The following is an 18,563-nucleotide window of genomic DNA, read 5'->3' on the forward strand; positions in this document are numbered from 1 at the left end:
CAATACGGAAAGTCAATGCCCTGATGAACTCAATGCAACAAAGAATTAGAGATGTGATAACTGTTCGAGGAGGACACACACGATATTAGGGCACGGTTTCAAAACTGCTGCCATTTCAACTTGGATTCACGTAGGGTACTACCAATCATGACCTTCTAGCAAAGTGACCTGTTCTTAAAAATCTCTAAACATTTAAAGGATGTTACATCAATATTCAATATTAACTATTACATATGAATTTTAAACATAATGCTCACAAGTATTATTTTATTAAACCTACAATTTGAAGTTGCGTTTCTTTTTCGTTTCAGTATATAAAAGCTTAAGCAGGGCTTGAATCTCTGTCAATCAGTTCATTAAACCTTAAATTGTGATAATGTTCAAATTACATGATTTACTTGCTATGGATAATTCAGCAACAATGAAAAAAATCATTTGAAAGAGGGGAGTGGGAGATGCTTTTTTAAAATACTGTAGAAGTCTCACCCTTTTTGGAGTAATTTATTTATAAGATTGTTCATGTATTTGTCCATGTTTTTAGATAAACAAAACAACGGAAATATAGTTAATTATACATTTATTCTCAGTCATCAATTATTTGTATTGCATACAATTCTGAACATATGCATTCAAGATAAAAGATTTATAAAAAAGGACTATCAAAGCAAACTTCTCTAGTCATGATTAATATATGTGTATATATATCAAGCTAAGCTCAAATTTCTTAAATATGCTCAACAAATTACTATTTGATCTGCTCAGCATGTTTTTTTTTATTTCAAACAATTATCATATGAAACATAGAATTATTGGGATTTTTATAATAATAATCAGTATTACGTGACTTTGAACAACTGGCACCCATGCTTATCATGGCTACATACAATGAATCAATAATATATAAATAAGTTGAATATTTAATTGTACTAAAAAAAAGAAACAAAGCGGTCATTTTAAGAATGTTCATGCAAATAAATATTTATGCACTGCACATTGTCTTTAGTATTTTTTTCCCATTTTCACATATTTCGAAGTTCCAGTTTCCAGTGTTTCCAATGAATCACTGTTGTTAGTCTTGGTGACTAGTCACTGGTGATAAATCCCTGGTGACACAACGTGTATTTTCCAAGGAACAAAGTGGACCTCTAGCTGCTGACACTTTCTCTCTATAGGTGATATTTCGTATCCCTGTGTTAACAGATGATACGGCGTACCTCAGTTCTCCAGCTCCATAAATGTCAAGTACGCTGTGCTCTACAGCATGAGCTCTCCTTGGCGATATGGCTTGGCGTCCCCGATTTCCATAAAAATTCCTGCCCCGAAGTTCATCTCGTTCATAGATATGCCTAGTTAATCTCCAGGCAAACACTCCGGATGGTGTGTTGCTCCCTCTGAGTTCCTGGAATAATGCAGGCTTGATCCGGACTTCTGCATCTACATTGATACCTGTCATATCCTGGGCCGAGTCAATCTCCACCAATGCACCAGATCCACAAGGGATCTGGCATTTGGAAACTTTTCTGCGTGTAAGGAATGGTGGTGAAACTGGAAGTGCAGTGCTAGGAGTAGCTTCCCCAGATATGTAATCTGATGATGCAGCAATAAGATAGGAATCTGGGTGTTCAGGCATTTCTTCCTCCTCGGTAGCATGTGTGGGTGTGATATCGATTACTGGCAGAGTATTTGATTCCTCACTATCTGCAGTTTGTGGTTCCTCAAACACTATCGTTGGGTTCACAGCCTGAACATTAATGTCTGTTGATTCTATAATGTCATCATCCTCAAGCCTTAAAAAGGTCTGGATGTCACCTAGGGAACCCCTTCTATCAAGTTTCTCCAGAAGTGAGATAATCCTAGCAAGATGATTGTCTTTAATATCACTGACATTCTTAAACAATATGTCCATCTGGTTGTTAGGTAGGTCGTCAGTCGATGTACTTTGATGGCAAGTTGGCCTGCTTGGAAAGTCCATGACATCCTCTGGTGTGATGACAGTGACAGTGTCAGTCTGTGTGGAAATGGTTGACTTTCCATTTACATGCTGCTGCAATTCTTGATTTATCAAATCAACCTGGTCCTCGGGCAGATCATCAATGAAGAATGGGGACCGTTGCGGCACTGCTCTTCGCTCGGAATATTCTCCCGCTCCCTGGAAGTGCACCACAACTTTCCTGCCATTTGTGCCCTGCAAGAATTGGAAAATAGTATGTTTAAGGCATATTGAAAGCATAGTCAACAAGGATGGATATTGCAACAGCAATACAAAGTCCCCTGCCTGACCCAGGAGTGCAACTATTCATTTCCCATTTTTAAGCTACGTACCAAGTTTCGTTAAAATCGGAGTAATACTTTAGGATTGTCCGGACACACCTCAACCAATGAGAAGCCGGCGGCCATTTTGAAAAAGTTTCATACGAAAAGAAAAATTGGGATGCACAACTAAATGTTATACTGATCATGTATACCAAGTTTCGTTAAAATCGGAGTAGTACTTTAGGAGGAGTTGTCCGGACAAGTCTCAACCAATGAGAAGTCGGTGGCCATTTTGAAAATTGGTTTTTCGGGAAAAAAAATGTAGGATGCACAACTACATGTTATACTGATCATGTATACCAAGTTTTGTTACAATCAGAGTAGTACTTTAGGAGGAGTTGTCCGGACAAGTCTCAACCAATGAGAAGCCGGCAGCCATTTTAAAAAATGGTTTTTCGAAAAAACAAATGTGGGATGCACAACTACATGTTATACTGATCATGTATACCAAGTTTCATTAAAATCGGAGTAGTACTTTAGAAGGAGTTGTCCGGACAACTATTGCGTGACAGACGGACGGACGGACAGACAGACAGACAGACAGACAGACGGACAGACGGACAGACAAACAGACGGAGGGTAAACCTATAGTCCCCCCGTTTTTCAAACGGCAGGGGACTAAAAACAGACAAAAAACCATGCCATGCTTGAGCTACTTCATTATCAAAAAACCTTTGACCTTGATGGCCCAAATGCTTGAAAAAAGCTCATGGACCTTAAAGGTCACGTGAGTTGTGTGCAATTATCAATTCTTAAAATGAAAAAAAAAGCAAATGAAACCTGAACTTGGTGTAATGCATAACTAAAGCTGTTGTTTTGTTTACCAAGTGGCCATAACCCAGTGAAAAAATCTGACAAAACTGGCATTCTAGCTTATCTGAACTGTGGTTAAGTTGTTAAACCGTGACACTAAGTTTGAATAAAAACCATTAACATTTGTTTCGGTTATTGCAAGGAAACAGCTTCTTACATAAATCAAGGGACCATAACTACGCAAAAATAAGTAAAGACAACACTGGTAATAACCTGTAGTAGAGCCCTTATGATATAAAACCTTATCGCTTTTTTTCCCTTTAAAATTCTCAATTATCAAGTGTTTATGTTTCACAGTAATGAAAAAAAAAAAATCTTTGAATAACAATTTATGGTAGTTTTGAATTTTAGCGAAAAACATTCTTCATCGGCAATATCCAGTCATTTTTGATGACTTGTCCTAAAAACCTTGCACACACCTTCATATGAGCAGTTTTTTTTAATTGTAATTCCCAAACAAATCACTTTGACAGATTTTTTTCTTACTATTTTTTTTATCATTTGACCTTCAATGAAGGTAAAGGTCAAAGATAAATATAACAGTTGTAGCCAGTCACACATGCTATCTGTGTGCCAAACAGTCCGCCTTCATGTTCATACATAAAAGAACAGAAACATTTTATGTTCCGATTTTGGTGATGTTTTAACTTTAGTGTGAAAAAAATTTGCTTGTTGTACTACAAAGGGCAATAACTCTGTAAGTAGCTGTCATATAATTCCCAATTACTTTGTATGATATCTTATTAGTCTCCTACCAGTGAAACTGGGGTGTCTATAGGTTTTGCCTGCATCTGTCTGTCTGTCCATCCTTCCGTTCGTCCGGTATAAGTTTTGGTTAAAGTTTTATAATGGCACACCATTATATAATGGCACACCATTCACTTAATAATGGTATAAGGATGCTGATTCTTTGCTTAGAGGTTATTTGAGTGTGTGGCATTACTTTTGTATGGTCAAAAATGAAAATAAAAAATATTTTCTTTTTTTTTGGAAATGTTTGCCATAATATGAACTTAACCTTTATTGCTGTATTCTTGAGGTTAAAGTTTTGGTTAAAGTTTTATAATGGCACACCATTCACTTAATAATGGTATAAGGATGCTGATTCTTTGCATAGAGGTTTGTTGGATGTGTTGCATTACTTTTGTACAGTTAAAACTGTTGTTTTTTTTTTTTTTTGTAAATATTTGCATATTATGGCCTTAACTTTTTTCTCTGTATTGAATGCTTCACTGATATGAGATTCTTTTGGAATAAAATCAGTGTACTACTATGCTGTGCAATGCAAAGTCATGTTTATATTTCAATCTAAGGCTGTTATTACACATTTCAATGTAAATTAAAATAATTCACTTTAGATTCTTTTACTCTGTATACAGTAGACTGAATATCTTTTAGGGGCTAGTGAGGAAACATCATTTATTCAACCCAATAAAATTGGATTTATACATTGTTTGGATCGAACTTATTTTCATAAAATGATCATGTTTCACTTTTGGCTAAACTTTTTTTACTCAAATTTGGCTAAAGGTTTAACTTGGGGGCACCGGTAGGGGACATGTATTGGTTTAGCAATACTCAAAGAATGCTTGTTGACATTAGGCAGCATACAAATTTTCATCAAACATCATATTTACGCAAGATATCACGTTGACAGGGTTAAATAATAATATTATTACAAAGACCAATAAGTTATTGTTGAATAATTCGGATTTTCAAACATGTCTGAAATCTTATTGATATTACACTGCATACAAAGTTTCAACAAAGTTGGTTGATATTTACAAGTAATCATATTCACATGGTCCAATAATAATTTTATTACTAAGGGCAATAACTCTGTAAGTTACTATCGAATAATCCCCATTTCTGATCTTGTCTAAGATCTAACTGACATAAGGCTGTATATTAAGTTTTATCAAAATTGGTTGATATTTAATCAAGTTATCATGTTCACAAGGTCCATAATTATATCACTACAAAGGGAAGTAACTCTGTAAGTTACTGTTGAATGATTCTGATTTTTGAACTCATTCAAGATCTTATTGATATAAGACAGCATACCAAGTTTCATCAATCTCGGTTAACATTTAAGAAAGTAATTGTGTTCACAAGGAAGAGTTAACGCACCATGACAGACAAAAGACCATCGCGATATGTCACCATGACGTAATTATCAACTATTATATTACTATTTATACTTTAAAGTATGTTGATAGTTATGCTATTTGCTGTCATATTTTGTTCATGATGCAATGAAATACAGTATCACAATGCTAACATAAAAAGTGTGAAATATCCACTTCTGTCGTGAGCTGCATCATTGTATTATCCTGTTTACGTGTACCTCTGTCGCTGACTAATTGTCATTATCTGCTAAGCTATTGTGTTATTAAAGATATATATAACATTAAGTCACTAAAACAATTGAAATTTTGTGATATATACGTCTTTGATTATGTTCAATATAACAGTTTGTTCTCCATTTTTCTGAACTTTTCTACTTAACTGTAGACGTATTGATTTTAACAAATAAATTATCACAATGATGAAATATTTCCATATTGTATCCTAATTATTTCAAGACCTGATATGCATCAATAAGGTAATTATATAAGACAGTTTCATGGATGAGCGCTCCAGGCCAGGGCTAGCCACTGAGCTTGGTGGTCAGGGTTACAATGTACTGCTGTCCAGGTAAGGTAGTATACAGCTAGCAGTGCTGTGGTGTTGCTGTGTGATAAAATAGCCCGAGCCAAATCTCTAAAAATTAGTCCTTGTTCAGAGAAAAAAGTCATTTTCTCCAATTTTAGACACTGTCCAATATTTCTAGTACCGACCAGGAAAAATAGTCAAAATTGAAGAATAATAGGACACATCACTGAGTTTTAGACAGTAAAGAGAGAATTAGAGAGTATTCATCTTTTTTTAGACATTGAGGGAAATAATAGACACTAGATAGTGTCTATCACAGAAGTATTAGGTACATTTCACAAAATTCGGCTTGAAGGCAAAAAACTAGTGTGTGAATTTCATAATTAGATATGTTTCTGAAAAAAAAATGGTCTGTGCTATGCTAAATTAGTGCTTATTTGGTAAAATTGTTGAAAAATTTTAAATTAGGAGAAAATATGAAGAAGAGGCCCATGGGCCTTAACGGTCACCTGAGATTTGAAATATTTCAGTTAATTTGATTGACCCTTTTTGAGCCCACCCATCAGCCTGTAGGGTCAGTCAGGACCAACAGGTGTATACCATCAAGCTGTCATCAAATGCTGATAATGTTAACAAAGTTCGGATGAACTCCGATAGAAATCAAACAAAGCAAGCCCCAGGGTCATGAAGTTCATAACATTAGTAAGCACCATAAGATACTTCCATCTATGAAAAGTATTTGATTCTGTCTTAATTGGGTCTTGAGAAGGAGAACTTTAAAATTTCAGTCAATTTGACCCTTTTTAGCACCGCCCATAAGCCCCTAGGGGTCAGTCAGGGCCGACATGTGTATACCATCAAACTTCCATCACAAGCTGATAATGTTAACCACATTAGAATTAATTCCATTAGAAATCAAACAAATAATAGTCAAAAATATGATTTCTCTATATAAACTATAGTAAAGTTTACTCCCTCCCCAGGAGCAAACGTGAGACCCCAGGGTCAGGAAATTCACTATTTTGGAAAAGCACCCTAAAACCCTTCCACCAATGAAGAGTGTTTGATTCCACCATATCCGAGAGTAGAGAAGAAGAAGATTTTTGAAGTTTTAGTCAATTTGACCCTTTTTAGCTCCGCCCCTCAGGCCCCTGGGGGGTAGGCACTATATAATTCACAATTTTTGTTGACCTTTAGCCATACAAGCTTCCTGCCAAATTTCAATGAATTTGGTTTAGGAATTTTTTTTATTAGAAGAAGAAAATGTAAATTGTTTACGGACACACGAAGGACAACGCACGACGATGGGCAAAAGGGGATTAGAATAGGTAATTTGAGACTCAGGTGACCTAAAAAAAACTTGGACATTCATGTCTCCTAGTTCAGGTGACCTAATAAAAGGGTCATGACTCTGCTGCGTTGATCATTGTCATACAATTTCAGGAAGATCCCATGGAAACTGAGCACATGCATAGCCAGTCAAAGTTCACCAGACTAACAAGCTGATTCCAGTATACCTCCCCCACCCCCAAAACTTTGATGTGGGTAAACAATTGTTATTATTTAATGACCACTGGTTTCTCATCTATCTCAATCATGATAAGAAGAAATAGAGGATATCTAACAGTGTCTTCAGTAATACCAAATACATTTCATGAGTGGGGCTAATATTTTGATATTTTTCAATTAGTTTCCCCTGTCCAGGTGCTGACATATATGTCGGGCTTTCTGATTGGTCAATTATTTTGGTATTTTCTAATCATTAATTTGATTGGTCAAATCAGCAAAAGTGATATTTTTCACTAGTGAAAAATATGATATTCTTCACTAGTGAAAAATATGATATTCTTCACTGTTGAAAAATATCACTTTTATAGAATGAATAATTTTTGATATTTCACAGGTAAAAATGTAATAAAGCTTGTTTTTTATTTATTTATTTTTGCAATATCCCCCCCTAGTAAGGGCAAGTTCATACAAAAACCAAAATTACCAAATATGTATGGAGGTAATGTGAACCATGAAACGATAACTCACCTGCTTCTCTGTCTGGTTCCCTGCTAATGCTGTTGTTGTTCTGTTCTTTTTGGGAAGCGTTTTCCTTGCAGTCTGAATGAAATAATTTCATAATGTATTAGGAATGTGAGAGCAAAGTTCAGAAAGCTTCCTTAATTTGTTTCCTAGAGCCATTAGCAATAACAAATCCACAACTGTCAATAATCAATATGACAGCCTATCAGGCTTGTTACTATCCAATAAGTCCCAAAATACAATACAGTATATTTAACCAAAGGTCACTTTCATGTTAAATATTTGACAATTGAAATATAATGACTTTGATTTTTTTTTATATATTACGTATAAGCACAACCAAGGTTTAGCATGCTTCTTGCAAGTTTAAGGGATTCTATCATACATGTTAAGTCAACCATGACTTTTGTGTCATTTATATTATCGCTATGTATGGCACATGTATGTGCACTTTTCACTCATCTAGGAATCAGCATTTCAAAATGGAATTTAAGGTTGGAAAACTATAGACCGCAGGGAAAGCATGTCAAAACAAGTTATAGATTTTGCAAACTGGATCAAGTTACTGTGACCTTGACCTTTGACTCTGGAAAGCATTTCCCAAACACGCACATTCTCTGATGATGCACTTTATGAAGTTTGAGATACATCAGATCAGTACAGGTATATTCAAGGTATTGCAGGAAGAAAACTAGCGGCCCATGGGCATTAACTGTCATCTGACAAAACTCTGACAGCAGGGACACACCTCTCAATGCAGCATCATTACTATAAATTGTCTATACACAACAAGGGGTACACCAAGTCTCATTTATATAAATTATGATCGTTGTTCCCTTATGATTGATGGGTGTATCAATGGACTGACTCACAGAGCGATTGTATGGCCAACCATCAGAGGATTCTTTGCTTGAATTAATGACCTATGCTTTAATCAACCAATCACAGTAAAATTTATGAGAACAAATTTGAATTCTTACCTGTGTTTTTCCTGTTTTTTTCTTTGTGGCAGGGACATTCTTTTCAGCTGTAGATCCTGTTTTTTTCTTTGTGGCAGGGACATTCTTTTCAGCTGTAGATTCACCGAGTTCCTGTGATCAATGTAAATAACATCTTGTAAGATCATGATCAAACTTTATCAATGAAAACTCCCAGATAAGATAGAACATGGTTTATCCATACTGCTTACATGTTTCAATTTGAAAACTGACATCTTTGTGAGTCCCCACCCCATACATAAACTTCTGACCAAATTAGGTCCAATTCAGATCAAAACTATAGTGAACCTATAGCCAAAGTTTCAATTTCCTATGATTGATAATGTAGGGCATAGGGCCTGGACTAGATAACAAAAAGATTGATGTACATGAATGAAGGCGCTAGAATGCTGACAATATGTTATCTTAGAATAGTATCAGTGACCTTGAACTGACAATCCTGAAACTTCAACATCTTTTGATTTATTTATAAGTGATCGAAGTTTGATGAAGTATGGTAAGGAAAGAAGTACTTTTGATTGCAGACAATAATTTTCTTAAATATATTCAGTATTTATGGTGACCTTGACCTCATAACCCATAAATTGACAGAAGGATGCATGGACATATAGCTTGTTTTCATTTCATCTAATTCAACTATCTAATGTACATTTTTTTAAAGCAGTAGTATCTTCCCTTTTATTATTCCTACCTCTCTGTTCTGAGTCCTCTTTCTCTTTGGCACTGGGGCACTATCAGTTGGCACAGATTCAGCTGATTCCTGATTAAAAAAAAAATAATCTTAGACAAAGAAGTTTCAATCAATAAATAATTTTCTTTACAGTGTAACATTATATAACATTTAAGCAAAAATATTTCTTTACCCAGCATCACTTAACCCGTCACAATAAAATGACAAATGTATCTTGTTCATGCTTTTTAGCAAATATTGAACATATGGAAAATTAATGGACTTTCAACAACATTGTAATAAATTTTCAGAAACAAAAGTTTGGTCTTTTACATACCTGTTCAAATACATCATGAGGCCAAATTGTCAAATAGCCACCAAGTTCCCTGTCTCCTCGACTAGCTTTCACTCTGTCTAGTTCCAACCCTCTATGCGACATAGACCAGTCATCTTCATATGTGTTGAGGTATGAGTTAGAATCTGAAGCAAATGCAAATTTCATTACACTACATGTATAATTCATAATATTTATTCACAACAAAGTATTGTCGGGATGATAAAGCCTCTCAAAATTTTATAGATCTGCTGAAAACCAAGATCCTGGGACAAGATTAAGATCAGACAGACTATAGCTCTATGCAGTAAAATAATGAAAGTAAAATCAAATGGATGTTCTAAAAAAGGTCATGCTGATTTAACTCTACCAAGTTCGAAATATATTGCTGAAAAAAAGTAAAAAAGTAAATCTCCACATTAACCAGCACTGAGTATTGCCTAGCATTTTTACATGTCCCCTACCGGCCCAGCAAGCGCTGACATTTTATCAAAATAGCCAGTGACCTTGACCATGACCTTAAACTTTAAACTTGAATTCATCAAGATATTTAAACCTATGTCAGCTAGTACTAAATGATTATTATTAAACAAAGAATGAAGTTTCTAGAGTGCTGACAAACTTTAGCAGATAGACAGATAGCGAGAAATATAAAACCTCTCTCCCCTCCCCAAAGTGAATAACAGAGGTCATTAAAGTTGTCAATATTATAATGATATATATATATATATGCAACTAATATATTTTTTGAAGTAGTGCTTTAATGATTACCTGACACTTCAAGGACCTCAACTTTGTGTGATGTTTTCTGCCATACTGTTGTACACACCAAACCTTTCCTGATTGGTTCAGCATCTTTATTTTCAAGTTTTGTTGTCTTCAAGATGGCTGTGCATCCATCTGTGTCAAAAAGCACTAGAGAAAATGCCATACCTAAAAAAAAGAAGATAAACAAATTAATATTTGCATGAAACAGAACTGTTGCCAAGGGCAAACTCATACCCTTGTATTATCTCTATTTAATAGCTTACTAAGGGCAATAACTTATCAAGTGGGAATACAAATGTACATGCATGTATATATATTGAAATTATATGTTTCTATAAAATGATGTTTTTTAGTCTCTCTGATTGGCTTAAACGATGTCATGTGATTTCTGATAAAAAGTCATATTGACCATTCATGCAAAAAATACTGGTAAAAACTGCTGGTGTTTCTTAAGTACATGTACATGTATAATAGATTAGCAATCATGGCTTACCTCCCCTTGGTATTGTCCAACAAAAGCAAAGAGAGTTTAATCATGATGTCATTAAAAATGTAAAAATGTTGTTGTCAGGATGTGTGTTTCTTAAGATAGATTAGAAATAGTGAATTGCCTCCCCTTGGTATTGTCATGCAATTTCCATTTCTTTGTATGCCAATGGCCATGCAAATATTTTTGAATGTTGTAATTCTAGGACTTGTGTAGGGAACCTTTTTTAATTTTTTACTTTTCTTATTTCATGGTGTGAAAGTAGATATTTTAAAACTGCTTCACATTTAAATTTCGAAGTCATAACTTGTATGTGTACATAATTCCTCATGTTTTATTTCCTTTCCTTTCTATTAATCAAAACAGTTATTTTATAATTAAACTATTATTGCCTTTTGATTTCGGTCAATACCTGGCTTATCAGAAGGCTGTATATGAAGTTTTTTAATTGATCCATAATTAAATTGTTCTTTCAGGAAATCTGACAAAGACACACACATACATATATATATATATATATATCAGTGTCCAGCAAAGACAGAAAAAAAGTTAAAAAAGCTTAAAAACATAACTTGTAAAGCATAAGAGCTTTCATTTCTCCTTGGATGTTTTATATAATGTACATACTAATTATGATGTAATATCTCTAGAAATTATATATGATACCAGTAGAAATGTCCAGAAATAGGGAAAACAAAAAAAAAGTTGTGCAAGATAGTTTTTCTTGGGTTTTTTTCTGTTACAGAACTGTAGATAACTAAGATATTTTTTTCAAAACTTCAGAAAGCTGGAGGGCCCATTGACAACATATCATAGGGATGAAATTACATTTCAAGAAACTAGTAGAACTGTCACCAGGACGGCTAACTAATACTCCGCAATCCGCATGAGTCGATGGACAACTGAACTGTTATTTAGAGGATAACTAAGATAACCTGTGCATGCCTGTATTTTTGAAATTCAGAATGGCTGGAATATGTATAGTTCATATTAAAGAGATGAAGTCGTAAGTTTTGTTGAAATCAGTCAGGTTTTGGAAGAGTTGTCTGGACAATAAAAGTGACCATTAACCATAGCAACAAAAATTTGGAATTAAACAGCTGCACACACATCTGCACAAGTTCCCTAACATTCTCGTAACTGCAGGTTTCCTAATATTCCCGTAAAGTTTTGTGAAAATCTGTTTTAAAATTTAGAAATTGTCCAGAAAAGAAAAACCTATGAATAGTGACCAGTAACCATGGCATCAAATTTTTTTGAATATAAACAGCTGCATGCACATGTCATTGTAGAGGCATAAAATATCACAACTTGTGCACGGACAAAGACACACAAAAGTACAAATTTATCAATGGAATTTATATACATGTAGAAGTGTTTTTTGTCCTGGTGGAGGGAGGAGGGGGGGGGGGGGGGGGGGTGTGTGTTCTACACTCATATAAATCATGCTGTCAACATTTTACTGTAAATCATACGGATATCATTGTGCCAAGTTATTATGCTTTAATTTGTTCTTTTCATTTTCTCCACACTCAAGTCAATATTCCTTTACACAAACCCCTAAAACTTTGTTGTATTGGGGATAGGGATCGTAGTTGTGGGGAATATAAAATGTCTCTGTCAAAATGGACAATCATGATAAAATGATAAAAGAATACATGTATACAAAGAACTTTGAAAACTTGATGGACAGAATGTTGTAAGAAGTAAATATATTTAAGTAGTTCCAATGAAAATGTATAAGTGTTTGTGAGGTTTAATAGTGCATACTAGTCCATGTAGCCTGTATATAGAGTGTGTGTATTATATATATATCTATAAGCTTATATATATATAATTAAGGCTGCCATTAATTCATTTAAGCCATCTTGCAGACTTCTACCTCAATTATTATTCCAGTTGGTTGTTTGCATAACTTTGGTGTATATTTCAAATCAATTTTCTCTTATTTACTTTTTGTCGGAAAAACACTGCTATACATTTTGCATGTGGGAATTTTAGACACCTACAATGAATTGCTATTGAAGAATATCTAATTTCTTCCCTGATTAAACGCATATTGTAACAAAGTATATTATGGAGCACAAATCACATATAATATACAAATGTTAACATTTCCCTTTCATATTGTGATCAATAACCTATAACTAATCTCTGTGTGTTTCAAGGAAAGGGAGAGATTAATGATATATGATGATTGATTGTTAAATTCATTTCACAAATATTAAAATATGCAGTATTACTGCATACAAAATCATGCTTTTTAATGCATTTTGTCAAAAATGTTGTTTTGAACAGAAGACTGTGTATCTATCTACATGTTTATATATATAACATGTCAAAATTTAAACAATATTCAGTGCATTCTTCATATACTCATTCCAAACATTATTTCAGAAATAAATATACCTGATTAATTTTTATAAAGATTAATACAGTAAATTACAGTTTTTAGAAAAATAAGTTGCACTTATAGAAAACAATATTATCTTTACCGTGCTATGGTCTATCTAATCTTTAAGGACAGATGACTGTAACATGCACTGGTCAGGTGAAAGGGCTCAAATGGTCTGAGGAACAGTATCACACAGGTAAACTCAGGAAGTGAGACTTAATTGTCAGCAAACAACACAGTATGCTGTACACAGGTTAACTAATGATTGTGACACTTGACATAAATTGGACCCTGGGGGTTAAATGGGGACAAGTACACCTGGCCGACATAAATTGGACCCTGGGGGTTAAATGGGGACAAGGACACATGGCCAGGTGTACCATGTGTAAGACACAAAAGAGCTAGACTTTTTAATTGATTTAAATAACTGTTTGTATCAAAATGATGTTTGAATACAAGTCTATTAATAAAGATTTTCAGAATAACAATTATCACATAAACACAGAGAGCTGCTACATTGCACATCATGTATCATTTTAAGTATATAATTATTGATATCTTTTGTCTTAGTAGTGTAGAACTATTTTGATTTTAGGAATGATTAAAATCAAATAGAAAATATTTTTTTTTTTTTTATACCTGTGCAAACATTTGACATTTCACCGTTGACACACATGAAGCCATTAATGATATATTTCTTTTCGGGAGAATACAACATCAATGAAAAACCTACCAAACACCTGTCTTACAGCTTATTGTTTATGTAACAGCTGGAGTAGATGTTGTTTGAACCGGTTGTTTACATTGCAGAAGCCACTTGTGACTGAAGTCAAAAATGCATATATGTATGTGTATAACTTGATTTATCTTAATATAATTGCTTAAAACATATATTGAAATTAAAAAAGAAAATTAATAAGAACAATTAATATCAACTTCTTCTATGAAGGGACTTTTGTCCACTTTTTGATTATAGTGTGAAGGGGCTTTCGTCCTAGGTGCTAATGTCCGAGGGAGGCTAATGTCAAAGGGGGTGCTTTGTCTGTACAGACTGTATGAATCTATGTAGCAGTATTTTTTTTATTTTCAAAATAGTCCATGTAACATTTAACCATTCAAAATTCGATAATGTTTTGGACTTTTGCATCTTTTGATTTTTGACCAAAAACCTAAAATATAAACAAATTTTATTTTTAATTTATTTTTTAGATTTTTGAAGAAATTAAACTTTCAAAACTATTCAGCCTTTTAAGATTTTTAGGTTTTTGTTCTTAACACTCATTTTTGTTTTGGGAAGTTGAAATTTTGGACAGATTTGGTATTAGATAACCTTATTTTACTATTGATTAAACAATATTTGTTTAAAATGAAATGTTTAGAAAAAGATATCAATTTAATAAGTTTAAAAAAACATATACTGTTTGAACTGAAAGCTCATAAGCTGATGATAGTTAAGCATAAGGCATACCGAAACAATGTTGAGTTACAAAATAATCTTGAAAACTGGCTTAACATATGATTTTAATGATTTTAATATCTCTATGATGTGGTTTTATTTAATGTAACAGTTTTGTGCTGACAATTTAAAGTTCAGGTCTATACTTTTATGTGTATATTGAAATTGTATATTGTGTAATCAAACAAATTAGTCTGAGGCTGCAAAAGAAAATCCCTTTGTTGGAACCGGTTGTTTACATTGCAGAAGCTACTGGTGACTGAAGTCACTTATACATATATGTAGCACTTGATTGAACTTAATGTTATATTAATAAAAATATATATTGCATTTTTTTTTAGATCAATATAAAAAAAAAATGTATATATTTTTTATGAAGGGGCTTTTGTCCACTTTTTGATTAGTGTGAAGGGGCTTTTGTCCTAGGGGCTAATGTCCGGGGGGCTTTTGTCCGTACCTCTCAATATCACCATGACTGCAATAGTTACAAATCCTATTAATTTTATCTGTCATATTAAACCATCCTCTAATTTCCATCCTCATTACTTAGGCAATTTCTTTAATATATTGTGAACAAATTGGTGTTGTCATATGCAGCTTAAGAAAAAATATTGCCTGTAATAAATTTGTAATCTACAAATTTTTTATAATTTATAAAGTCAAAACACTCTTTATTGAATATGTCACACATTCTATTTCTAAGAGTGATTAATGCCTTCACTTTCATTTTTGATACAGTGTATCTTCTGCTTGGGTACAGCTTAGCTCAAACTAAATATATATTGGGGTAAAAACATAATGAATTAAAAAATGTAATCAAATTAAACTGTTGGAAGATTATTTGAAATATGAAAATCAGTACAAGAAACATTGTAGTTCCAATTCATATGCTGATTGATAGTATTGTATCGATAGACCACAAGTAACTTGCCAAATACATCTTTTGCATGTTCCTGATTTTTTTATCTCCATAGCTTGTAAGAATCTTCTTATCATAATTAATGCTATCATAATTATTCAAAAACGTAATTTGTTTCCAGTACAAGGTCTGTGTTAAGTTAATTCATATAGGTTATATTGATGAAAATATATTTGATGTAAAGTAACAAATATAGTTCAGCAGCTAAATTATAAAGATATATGATTGTACATGTGTATAATGAACACAGGTAAATAAGTAACACTGATATTTGAAAATTATTTTTTAAAAGTTACATAAGAACATGTGTTTGTTTGTTTTTAATGTTCTATCAAAAGCCAGGGTCATTTAAGGACATACCAGGTTTTGGAGGAAAGAATGAGTATCTGGTGAAAAACCACCAGCCTACGGTCAGTACCTGGTAACAGCCCCACGTAGGTTTCGAACTCGCAACCCAGAGGTGGAGGGCTAGTGTTAAAGTGACGGGACACCTTAACCACTCAGCTACCGCAGCCCCCTTAAAAAATGTCAAGTACTGGAAATATATCAAGTCCCCTTCGAGTTAACAAAGTGTCGCCATATAAGTTTACATGTACATAGCTGTACCTGGCATGTGTAATATGAATAAGGGCCCAGTTAAACTTGAAGCCTAAATTTTGGGTGCACTCATAGTTCACCTGGAACTTAAAAAGTGCAATTTGTGTAACCTTTAGTCTACACTCATCTTTTCTTCACATGGATAATACAAATAATGTAAACAATTCTGCATAATTAATTGCCATTTTGCATTAATGCTCGACAAGATATGTTTAAGACATCAGAAACTTCTTGAAAATATAATCTGTATAGATTTAGTAAATGATAGATATCACTACAATATTATGTATGTAAACATCAGGGCTCGTTAAGTAGATGTTTTTACTGGGTGGCCTATTCGGCTATCAAGTCATAAAATCTGGGTGCCAATTGGAAAAAGTTAGTCGACTGGCCTAGTTGTCTTAATTAAAAAAAAAAAACAAAAAAAAATTCTTTAGATCAGTATAACATTTCTCTGTCACTTTTCCAGCTGTGAATGTCATTTTAGCATTGACTGAAATCTTTAAATCGGTCCATTTGTTCAAAAGGTGATTAGCTTAATCACTTGATTAGTAAAAATTTCATTTCTCAATTGTTGCAAACCTGTGATTATATCATCTTTAAATTATGCCAGTTGGAAGAGAATTAAGAATTACAGATTTTCAGAAAGTTTTCTCATAACGTTAATAATTAAATATTCATCAACAAATTATATTAACATGTTAGATGTATTTGACAAATTGGTTCTAAGATGTGTTTTTTACATACCGTTCACTGCTGACACTGATGTTCTGGGGAAAAAAGTGACACTGCTGAATAGGCGTGGAAAGCACTACTTTGTAAGTTTTTATTCACGGACGGTCGGGTCCTTTGTTTCATCATACGTGTGGGACGAATCTGTCATTAGACGAAATCCGGATAGTGGCGCCAACCTGTCTGGCTATCGTTGTACCTTCAAAATCTCTCGTGTATTTGTCATCACATTTTTACACATTATTTCAGCTCTTGTGGTCAGAACACCAATTCAAGTCCGATACAGACACTGGCATGTCCGATAAATTGAAACTATCTGTGCTGAAGTATTTTAATAATCAACGCTTTTTTTTGTTCATCAGGTTAGGGTTGACGATATTATACCTTGAATATTAGACCCATGCCTCACTGTCGTTTCTACTTTCGTTTTCGTAACTGCATTGTGGGTAAATCGTTCGCTTCGTCTAGGTTCCGCTTTTTATAAGAACCAGACGATTTATTCAGAAACGGTCGAATATTTGTGAGCGCCAACCGTAGCATTTCCGTAGCACTTCCGTACCATTTCCGTAGCATTTCCGTAGCATTTCCGTACCATTTCCGTAGCATTACCGTACCGTTACCGTACCATTTCCGTAGCATTACCGTACCATTTCCGTAGCACTTCCGTAGCGTTTGCGTTTATGACGGAACTGCGAACGTACACGGGTCTGTACCAGTGAGATTAATATTGTAGTATTGACAAATAATCTCAGTGATATAGCATGCCCAGGACAAGGGTTTGAACCCTTGGCAAGAGATGTAAATGACTATGTCCATGTTTTCAGGTCAGATGGGAAGAAACTGGCAATAACAGTGAGATTGATTACAGCGATAATGATGTGGACTATATATATGATAACGATTCTGGGGAAGATGACAACACCAGTGAAGAGGGCAGCAGTGATGATGAAATAACCTTTAAAATTAATGATGACAGGTAGGCAGCCAATCTAAATAAAGGTAAAGTCTTCAAGTATAGTATAAAGACCATGACGGTTTTAACCAACATTTGTTTGCAAGTTGTATGCCTTGATAATTAATGCATACATACTGAATTAATAATAAACTACTACTTCTCTTTCTTCTTTTCAATAACCATGAGGCCAAGGGACTTGATATTAGGCCTGTATCATGCTTGGATGAAGGGCTACGAAGTTTTTTTTTTAAATGAAAGACCTTGACCTACATTCAAGGTCACAGGGCTCAAATATGCTTATACATTTAAGTGATTTCTTCTCAATAAACAAAGAGGCCAAAGGACGTGATATTGGGCTGGTAGCATGCTCAGACAAAGGACTACGACATTTGTTCAAATGAATGATCTTGACCTACATTCAAGGTCCCAGGGTTCAAATT

General features: G+C 34.0%; 1 protein-coding gene across 1 annotated transcript; it reads right to left on the reverse strand.

Annotated features, from left to right (window-relative positions):
• Nucleotides 1-322: 322 nt before the first annotated feature.
• Nucleotides 323-17,691, reverse strand: LOC117340848. The gene is made up of 7 exons (XM_033902623.1): nucleotides 17,184-17,691; nucleotides 10,586-10,747; nucleotides 9,818-9,960; nucleotides 9,502-9,570; nucleotides 8,793-8,903; nucleotides 7,819-7,890; nucleotides 323-2,185 (listed from the first exon to the last, which is right to left on the reverse strand). The coding sequence occupies exons 2-7, from the start codon at nucleotides 10,743-10,745 to the stop codon at nucleotides 1,070-1,072; spliced, it is 1,671 nt and encodes a 556-aa protein (XP_033758514.1). The 5' UTR covers nucleotides 10,746-10,747; nucleotides 17,184-17,691; the 3' UTR covers nucleotides 323-1,069.
• Between the last annotated feature and the right edge of the window lie 872 nt (nucleotides 17,692-18,563).

Source organism: Pecten maximus, chromosome 13, assembly GCF_902652985.1.
Source record: "Pecten maximus chromosome 13, xPecMax1.1, whole genome shotgun sequence".
NCBI lineage: Eukaryota > Metazoa > Mollusca > Bivalvia > Pectinida > Pectinidae > Pecten > Pecten maximus.

Bases quoted from the DNA above. Each gene is read 5' to 3' on its own strand.
- LOC117340848 (XM_033902623.1), bottom strand. From the start codon at position 10,745: ATGGCATTTTCTCTAGTGCTTTTTGACACAGATGGATGCACAGCCATC. The intron at 9,961-10,585 runs GTAATCATTAAA...CATTTGCTTCAG, and splicing joins TGAGGTCCTTGAAGTGTCAG to ATTCTAACTCATACCTCAAC. The intron at 2,186-7,818 runs GTGAGTTATCGT...CAATTCTTGCAG, and splicing joins GGAACCAGACAGAGAAGCAG to GGCACAAATGGCAGGAAAGT.